The sequence below is a fragment of the Scomber scombrus genome, unplaced genomic scaffold (genome assembly GCF_963691925.1).
Source record: "Scomber scombrus unplaced genomic scaffold, fScoSco1.1 SCAFFOLD_253, whole genome shotgun sequence".
Lineage (NCBI taxonomy): Eukaryota > Metazoa > Chordata > Actinopteri > Scombriformes > Scombridae > Scomber > Scomber scombrus.
In genome coordinates this window covers 10001-19693 of record NW_026910394.1, presented here as the reverse complement: position 1 = coordinate 19693, position 9693 = coordinate 10001, and the positions used below count along the sequence as shown (strand labels likewise).

Below are 9693 nucleotides of genomic sequence, written 5' to 3'. Positions count from 1 at the left end.
GATGAGAGAGACAAGCAGGCTAGATGTAATAAGAAAAGAAGAAGAGAGAAACCGAGAGTATTCCCTCCAGTCTGCACCGACACATAACTGAGAATTAAATATGACAGAAACACCAAACCACAGGGTCACATCAGGCTGCAGCTGAGTTGATAAAGTACTTTGACGTCATCAAGAGGGAAAGACACCGAAGGGGGGAAAAGACAAAAGCTGCAAAAGTCCAGCAGAGCGTAACGTCCCCTAGCTTCCTGTCCAACATGTCAACACAGCACCCATGATACCTCACACATCTTTAGATTTAAACACCTTCACACCTTTCTCCTTTTAAAGTCATTATATCTCTGCTACTGGTGAGGATTTAAGAAAAAGCTAATTCACTGCTATGGTTTATGATACTTAGGCTGCGGTCACACTGCAAGCCAAAATCCAGATGGCTCTTATGAAGTCTGAACAGTCATAAATCACATGAAATCCGATTTTTTGCAAACCAGATGGAAACCACCTTTGGGAGGTAGTTTCAAATCTCATTTGGACAGATGTGTCTGAGTCTGAACAGCTCCAAACACTCACATCGGATGTGACTGTCCGTGACGTCTCTCTACGTCTCTACGCTACGTCACTCTATGCGACACCAGATCGGCGCTTATTCCAGTTGTTGTTGCTAGGTGATATCAATGGAGGCTTATTCCAGTTGTTGTTGCTAACTGATATCAATGGAGGCTTATTCCAGTTGTTGTTGCTAGCTGATATCAATGGAGGCTTATTCCAGTTGTTGTTGCTAGGTGATATCAATGGAGGCTTATTCCAGTTGTTGTTGCTAGCTGATATCAATGGAGGCTTATTCCAGTTGTTGTTGCTAGCTGATATCAATGGAGGCTTATTCCAGTTGTTGTTGCTAGCTGATATCAATGGAGGCTTATTCCAGTAGTTGTTGCTAGCTGACATCAATGGAGGCTTATTCCAGTTGTTGTTGCTAGCTGATATCAATGGAGGCTTATTCCAGTTATTGTTGCTAGCTGATATCAATGGAGGCTTATTCCAGTTGTTGTTGCTAGCTGACATCAATGGAGGCTTATTCCAGTTGTTGTTGCTAGCTGATATCAATGGAGGCTTATTCCAGTTGTTGTTGCTAGGTGATATCAATGGAGGCTTATTCCAGTTGTTGTTGCTAACTGATATCAATGGAGGCTTATTCCAGTTGTTGTTGCTAGCTGATATCAATGGAGGCTTATTCCAGTTGTTGTTGCTAGCTGATATCAATGGAGGCTTATTCCAGTTGTTGTTGCTAGCTGATATCAATGGAGGCTTATTCCAGTTGTTGTTGCTAGCTGATATCAATGGAGGCTTATTCCAGTTGTTGTTGCTAGGTGATATCAATGGAGGCTTATTCCAGTTGTTGTTGCTAGTTGATATCAATGGAGGCTTATTCCAGTTGTTGTTGCTAGGTGATATCAATGGAGGCTTATTCCAGTTGTTGTTGCTAGGTGATATCAACGGAGGCTTATTCCAGTTGTTGTTGCTAGCTGATATCAATGGAGGCTTATTCCAGTTGTTGTTGCTAGGTGATATCAATGGAGGCTTATTCCAGTTGTTGTTGCTAGGTGATATCAACGGAGGCTTATTCCAGTTGTTGTTGCTAGCTGATATCAATGGAGGCTTATTCCAGTTGTTGTTGCTAGCTGATATCAATGGAGGCTTATTCCAGTTGTTGTTGCTAGGTGATATCAATGGAGGCTTATTCCAGTTGTTGTTGCTAGGTGATATCAACGGAGGCTTATTCCAGTTGTTGTTGCTAGCTGATATCAATGGAGGCTTATTCCAGTTGTTGTTGCTAGGTGATATCAATGGAGGCTTATTCCAGTTGTTGTTGCTAGGTGATATCAACGGAGGCTTATGCCAGTTGTTGTTGCTAGCTGATATCAATGGAGGCTTATTCCAGTTGTTGTTGCTAGCTGATATCAATGGAGGCTTATTCCAGTTGTTGTTGCTAGCTGATATCAATGGAGGCTTATTCCAGTAGTTGTTGCTAGCTGACATCAATGGAGGCTTATTCCAGTTGTTGTTGCTAGCTGATATCAATGGAGGCTTATTCCAGTTATTGTTGCTAGCTGATATCAATGGAGGCTTATTCCAGTTGTTGTTGCTAGCTGACATCAATGGAGGCTTATTCCAGTTGTTGTTGCTAGCTGATATCAATGGAGGCTTATTCCAGTTGTTGTTGCTAGGTGATATCAATGGAGGCTTATTCCAGTTGTTGTTGCTAACTGATATCAATGGAGGCTTATTCCAGTTGTTGTTGCTAGCTGATATCAATGGAGGCTTATTCCAGTTGTTGTTGCTAGCTGATATCAATGGAGGCTTATTCCAGTTGTTGTTGCTAGCTGATATCAATGGAGGCTTATTCCAGTTGTTGTTGCTAGCTGATATCAATGGAGGCTTATTCCAGTTGTTGTTGCTAGGTGATATCAATGGAGGCTTATTCCAGTTGTTGTTGCTAGTTGATATCAATGGAGGCTTATTCCAGTTGTTGTTGCTAGGTGATATCAATGGAGGCTTATTCCAGTTGTTGTTGCTAGGTGATATCAACGGAGGCTTATTCCAGTTGTTGTTGCTAGCTGATATCAATGGAGGCTTATTCCAGTTGTTGTTGCTAGGTGATATCAATGGAGGCTTATTCCAGTTGTTGTTGCTAGGTGATATCAACGGAGGCTTATTCCAGTTGTTGTTGCTAGCTGATATCAATGGAGGCTTATTCCAGTTGTTGTTGCTAGCTGATATCAATGGAGGCTTATTCCAGTTGTTGTTGCTAGGTGATATCAATGGAGGCTTATTCCAGTTGTTGTTGCTAGGTGATATCAACGGAGGCTTATTCCAGTTGTTGTTGCTAGCTGATATCAATGGAGGCTTATTCCAGTTGTTGTTGCTAGGTGATATCAATGGAGGCTTATTCCAGTTGTTGTTGCTAGGTGATATCAACGGAGGCTTATGCCAGTTGTTGTTGCTAGCTGATATCAATGGAGGCTTATTCCAGTTGTTGTTGCTAGCTGATATCAATGGAGGCTTATTCCAGTTGTTGTTGCTAGCTGATATCAATGGAGGCAATGGAGGACGTCAGAAACATCAGTCCTTGGACAGAGGACCAAACCTAATTCTTAATCTTTGGGGAGATGGCTCCGTTCAAGCGAAGCTCGAGGATTTGTTGTCGCTGTCGCAATTATATGACATCACACAATACACGCTAGATGACGCCTCCGCTCCGCCGACGTTGCCACAGCAACCTGTCAGATTGGTCATTAATGTGGCCCAGTCTGAACAGAGCCAAATCTGATTTGGACACTTGCTAAAAAACAGTGTGGACAGTCAGGCCTAAAAATCAGATTTGAGATGGAATCAGATTTGCCTGCAGTCTGAACGCAGCCTAAGTGTTTTTTAACTTACATTTTTTATTGAGTTTTCACAGGCACATATAGACAAAACAATACAGCAAATAAGGTACAACTTAAAATAACAATAGTAATAACACTAACCAACTGTCTGGAGATTATCCACTATTCAGTCCACTGGTATGTCAATTTTTTCCATAACAAAGATTTCCTGGACATTTTCCAACCACTGTTCCTGTTTTGGGATATTTACATTGAGCCAGTTTCTTGTGACCACTTTCGTACTTGCTGCGAGATCTTCTTTCATCCCAACCTTCTCAATATTCCCAAAATACATCACTGGTCATACACACACATTTCATATCCCAAGACATTTTTACAACATTTTGCCAGTATGTCCTCATTTTTGTACAGTTCCAGAAGATGTGTGCATGGTCTGCTTCCACACTCCCACATAGTCTCCAGTGGCCTGTTAGGTTTTTCCAGCAGAACTCCCTCCATATTAATGCATTTGTAGATGTACATTATGTCTCGCACATGCAATACAATTCCTCCTCTTGTATTTGGATCTTTAGTTCTGCTTCCCATTTTGCTTTTATATATAGAGTGTTGATTCATCCCTGCTCTTACCCAAAGCTCGATACGTTTCTATGAATCCATAATGACTCCGATCACCTTATTCATAGTTTCAACCTGCTTTATCTCTTGTTGTGAAATAATCTTAGAGTTTAGTATTTTTTGAAGTGCAATGAATGTTTTTGTGGAGTCTTGTTAGTGTGTGACCGACCGTCCAATTAAAAATGCACCCTGCAGAGAGTTTGACAGCTAGTAGAGAGCTCGACTGCAACGTTTTAATGAGCAGGTTGCTTTATTGTTAGTAGGTGGCAAATATTAATAAAAGAAGGCCAAGAAGAAGAGCAACAAGCGTGTAGCCGAGGCAAACAATAAGACGTCAGTTTTTAATGAATATTTTATAAGATATGAAATACTTCGGTTTGTTTAAATAAAACCTCTGCAGGGAAACATTTAAAAGCATTGAGGTTCTTAATGAAGATCTACATGAAACTATCTCCTAAACATTTCATCTTAGTTATAGTTTTGGTATTTGGTCAACTTTTGGTGTTTTCATGCTGAAGGCAAAGCTAATTTTCACCTTGTGCTACTTTTGCAAGTTTAGCCGCTGGATCATTTGGATTTATTAGCTTCATAGTAGCCAGAAGCAACAGGTACTGAGCATGTCGAAGTTAAGTCAAAGTTTATTCATATAGCACATTTAAAACAACCTCAGTTGACCAACGTGCTGTACAAGCTTTAAACACAAGATATAAATATATATAAATGGAGAAAAGAACAATTATGAGTAAAATGAACCATATAAACACAATAGATAAACTATAAAAACACAATAGATAAAAGCTAAATATGATTACACAATAAAAGTCAGGATGCAAGCTCAACTAGGATAAACAGACAGTGCAAAGAGGTGAGACTTAGTCAATGATTTAAAACTTTCCAGAGTCTGTGCAGTTCTGATATTATAAGGCAGACTGTTCCACAGGTTCCAAAGGCTCTGTCACCTTTGGTTTTGAGCCTTGACTTATGAGCATGCAGGATCTGCAGCATCTGTTCTGTCATCTAAGAGTGTGTGTGTCAGTGTTTAGGTTCAGTTCAGCCTCTGACTCCTTCCCCCTCTCCTCTGTGTGTTCATGAAGCACATTTCGAAAAGCGCTGCAATACACGCAAATATTTCACTCAAGTTGAAAAATGTTCAGTTCATGTCAACGCATATTTCACCCAGGAAGAATTTGCGTCTACTCGCGTCTTTGCATTGACTTTGTATTTATATTAATGTGCTGCACAAAAAGTTGCTTCATGTTTGGTCTGAACTCAGAATTGACTTACTGTCAGCAGTCTGTGTGCATTACTTCTGATTGGTTTACATGTTTCATCTACTACAGCAGAGGAAGGCAAATTTGGCCATGCAGCAAAAATATTTGGCTCTCTGATGAAAATTCTGACTTTAATAGTTTATGTCACAATTTTAACGTAATTTTTCACAAATCTACAAATAATAAAATAAACACAAAGCTCCTTTAAATCCCAGTTATTGTCATATATCCTTTTTTTTTTTTTTAAATCATCTAATCCTGCCCCCACACCAGCAGAGGCATTAAAACTGTCATACTGTCTTAAGTCCAATAAACCTTCAAGAAATTAAAGTTTAATATATGAATTCAACAACTTTTGGCAGTGACAGATAAATGCTGTGTTGATGCTATTTTCCCTTTTAGATACAATCTTTAACTGTGATGTAAATCTGTTTTTTTATTTAAATAAATATAAAGAAATAAACATATAAACCTGCGTTTCCACTGCATTGATTAACGACTCCGCCCTGATGAAAAACCCTTAAAAAATTGGACCATCATTGAACCTAATTGCTGACTCCTGTACTACAGTTTACACAACATACATTTTAGACTTGGAATTAAAAGTCTAAAGTCATTATTTATGGTCACATAAACACCATGAACTACAGTCATGATTAACCTTTGTGTCGTCCTCCCTCCCTCCTTTTGACTGTTCCTTCTTTCCTCCGTTCCTTCCTTCCGTCTGTCCTTCCTCCCTCCCTCTTTCTCTCTTTCTTTCGTTCCTCTCTTTCCTCCATTCCTTCTTTCCTTCCTCCATCCCCCTTTCTTTCTTCCTTCCTTCCTCCCTCTCTCCTTCTTTCCTTCCCTCCTTCCTTCCTTCCCTTCCTCCCTCCCTTCCTCTTTTCCTTTCTCCCTCCCTCCTACCTTCCTTCCTTCCTTCTTTCCTCCATCCTTCCTTCCTTCTTTCCCTCCTTCCTTCCTCCCTCCTTTCCTTCTTTCCCTCCCCCCTACCTTCCTCTCTTCCTTCTTTCCTCTGTCCTTCTTTTCTTCCTTCCTCCCTTCCTCTTTTCCTTTCTCCCTCCCTCCCTACCTTTCTTCCTTCCTTCTTTCCTCCGTCCTTCCTTCCTCCTTTCCATACTCCCTCCTTTCTCCTTTCTTTCCTTCTTCCTCCCTTCCTCTTTCCTTCCTTCTTCCTCCCTTCTTCACTCCTTTCCTTCCTTCCTCCTTTCCTTCCCTCTTCCTCCCTTCCTTCCTTGACTCGAGGACAACAGGAGGGTTAAACGCCACTGCTCAGAGCAGTTTAACTCTCCTGTAGAAACATACATGACATGTTATTAAACTGGATTTAACACCTTAGAGATTAATGTTGAAACAAAGCATTAGCACTGCCAGGTTCACAGGTTTGATTCTCACTGCTGCCAACAAGTTGTTTTTATTTATTTTTTTCTCCTTCTTTTCCCACAAGGAGCTTCGGATAAAAGCATAAAACCAAATCTCATTATAACAGCAGCAGCAGCAGCAGCAGCAGCTAGAGCAAAGTGTCTGCTTGAGATGCAAACTGCAGACCGGATTAAAAAAACCTGAATTGTCTGCAGAGTCTTGATTAGGATGTTAATGTGTGTGTGAACTGAAATGAGCAGCTTATCTTAGTTTTTCTCATTAGACTGAACCAACCTGTGTGTCTCTCCTCAGATACACTAAGATGAAGACGGCCACCAACATCTACATCTTTAACTTGGCTCTGGCTGACTCCTTGTTCCTGGCCACTTTACCTTTCCAGGTAAGAACTCATCAACCAATCAGAAGCATGATAAACAATGTAATGCAAAAGGGTTTAACCCTAATGTTGTCCTGGAGTCAAGGAAGGAAGGGAGGGAGGAAGGAAGGAAGGAAAGGAGGGAGGAAGGAAGGTGGCAAGGAGGAAGGAAGGAAAGGAGGGAGGAAGAAGGAAGGAAAGGAAGAAGGAAAGGGAGGAAGAAGGAAGGAAAGGAGGGAGGAAGGAAGGAAGGGAGGAAGAAAGGGAGGAAGGAAGGATGGAAGGGAGGAAGGAAGGAAGGAAGGTAGGAAGAAGGAAGGATGGGAGGGAGGAAGAAGTAAGAAAAGGAGGAAGGAAGGGAGGAAGGAAGGAAAAGAGGGAGGAAGGAAGGATGGAAGGGAGGAAGGAAGGAAGGAAAGGAGGGAGGGAGGAAGGAAGGATGGAAGGGAAGAAGGAAGGAAGGGCGGAAAAAGGAAGGAAAGGAGGGAGTAAGGAAGGATGGAAGGGAGGAAGGAAGGAAAGGAGGGAGGGAGGAATGAAGGATGGAAGGGAAGAAGGAAGGAAGGGTGGAAGAAGGAAGGAAAGGAGGGAGGAAGGGAGGAAGAACGAAGGAAAGGAGGAAGGGAGGAAGGAAGGAAAAGAGGGAGGAAGGAGGACGGAAAGGAGGGAGGGAGGAAGGAAAAAGGAAGGAAAGGAGGGAGAACAGAAGGAAGGGAGGAAAGGAGGGAAGAAGTAAGGGAAGAAAGGAAATAAGGAAAGGAAGGAAGGAAGAATGGAGGAAAGAAGGAAGGAAGGTATGAGGGAGGTAGGAAATAAGGAAGGAGGGAGGAAGGGAGAAAGGAAAAGAGGAAGGAAGGAAAGAAGGACAAATGAAAGAAGGAGGGAGAGAGGATGTGTTTTTATTTGTGCTTTAACACATGCAACCTTTACATAATATATATATTTATTCATTTCTCCATGATTTATATTAAACCATAATCATCATTTGAGTGATTTATCGCTTTATTCCTCGTGCAGCTGCTATGTTGTCTGGTAATAAATCACTACTGTTAACAGAAGTCCCATCTTTTCACTATAAATGTTTAAATCTTCACAAATGTATCATGCCTGAAATGAGGATTGCTTGTATTTTGTCTCATTTATCATTGTATTGTTTTAAAATGTGCTGCATGCATACTGACTAAAGCTCATCGATTTAATGCTCTCAGTGTTGGACTAAAAGAGAGAGAGAGAGAGAGAGAGAGAGAGAGAGAGAGAGAGAGAGAGAGAGAGAGAGAGAGAGAGAGAGAGAGAGAGATTTTAAAAAAATGTCTCTCTTCCCAACAACTGGACATTATCAGGCCTTTAACAGTCATTGGCTGTTTCATGCTCCACTGCACTGATTTGTTTCCACTTCATTTAATAATTAACTGTCTTTTTCAGTCATATTTCAGAGATGGAGCTTCTCATTCTCCCTTCAGCTGTATCATTGTTGATATCTGTTGATTTCTGCATGTTTCCAGGGCACCGACGTGTTTCTGGGCTTCTGGCCATTTGGGAACGCTCTGTGTAAGACGGTGGTGTCTATCGATTACTACAACATGTTCACCAGCACCTTCACCCTGACCGTGATGAGTATGGATAGGTACGTGGCCGTCTGCCACCCCGTCAAAGCGCTAGACATGAGGACTCCTCACAAGGCCAAGGTAATGCGTTTCATTTCAAAGTGAGATATTAAACCTCTTCTTCACCTTCACACCTCTTTTATTCTGCTCTGAAAGTTGTCGGACGTCAGCTCAGATGTCGATAGTCGCCTCGGCTCACCTCAGAGTCCTCAAGACTTTGGAGAGACTGAAAAAGGAGATAAACTGATGCAAGTTGTGATTGTGTGAGCTGCAGGTGAGACAGGTGGTAGAGGGTGAAGATGTCAGGTTTAAAAACTAGAAAAAATACACTGGAGATTTAAGATGTTTTAAAGTCCATGTAAAGTCAATTCATTGATTGACTTCTAAACATATTATACATGTTGTAAAATGGTTACAGAAAACATGTGAAAAGGCTGATATAACTATGCAGTACTGAATTGTGGAGATAGAGACTTAAACTGTTTCTCACCCTTTCATTTTTCCTGATTTCTGAGCCTGAAAAAAAGGGCTACCCCGTGACCTCCCTACTATATAAGACTGAGAGTCCGCTCTCCTCAGTGGTTAACCTGCCTAGTGGCCAGTTATTGTTACTACATCTAGCACTACTACTACTACAGTCTACAGTTAGCCAGTTAGCCGAGCTAGCAGCTGAGTTAGCAGCAGAAAGCTCTCAGACCTAGCGTCCATGTTTCTGGTAGAGGTGGTGACTTTGATTGACAGGTGACATTTGGTAGGGGGCGGGGCTTCAGCAAACTTGGCGGCCACTCCCACAGCGTTTAGGAGCAGAGAAATAGGCAGACTTTTACACAACTTTGAAGCCTAATTTCATATATTTGGCGATTTCTTTAATCATTCACATTTGGCAGAGTGGTTAACAACACACTTTTCTGTGGTATGTCAAACTCAGAACACATATTTATTCTTACTTTACACAGACTTTAAATATTCAAGGTATCTTTATTATCCCCAGCAGTCGTACATAAACAACAAACACAACCAATAAATAAATACAACAACAAAATAAATACAAAATAAAATGTTTAGAATCATTGTACCCTCCT

The 9693-nt window shown here is 41.2% G+C and overlaps 1 protein-coding gene across 1 annotated transcript in view; it reads left to right on the top strand.

Moving 5' to 3' along the window:
- Window positions 1–6941: 6941 nt before the first annotated feature.
- Window positions 6942–9693, top strand: part of LOC133976979 (mu-type opioid receptor-like) — a gene marked incomplete at its 3' end in the record, with an annotated part of 5605 nt that continues 2853 nt past the window's right edge. Inside the window, exons 1-2 of the mRNA XM_062415120.1 lie at window positions 6942–7031; window positions 8510–8692. Of these exons, the coding sequence (XP_062271104.1) occupies window positions 6954–7031; window positions 8510–8692 (261 nt within the window). The remainder of the gene's footprint in view (window positions 7032–8509; window positions 8693–9693) is intronic.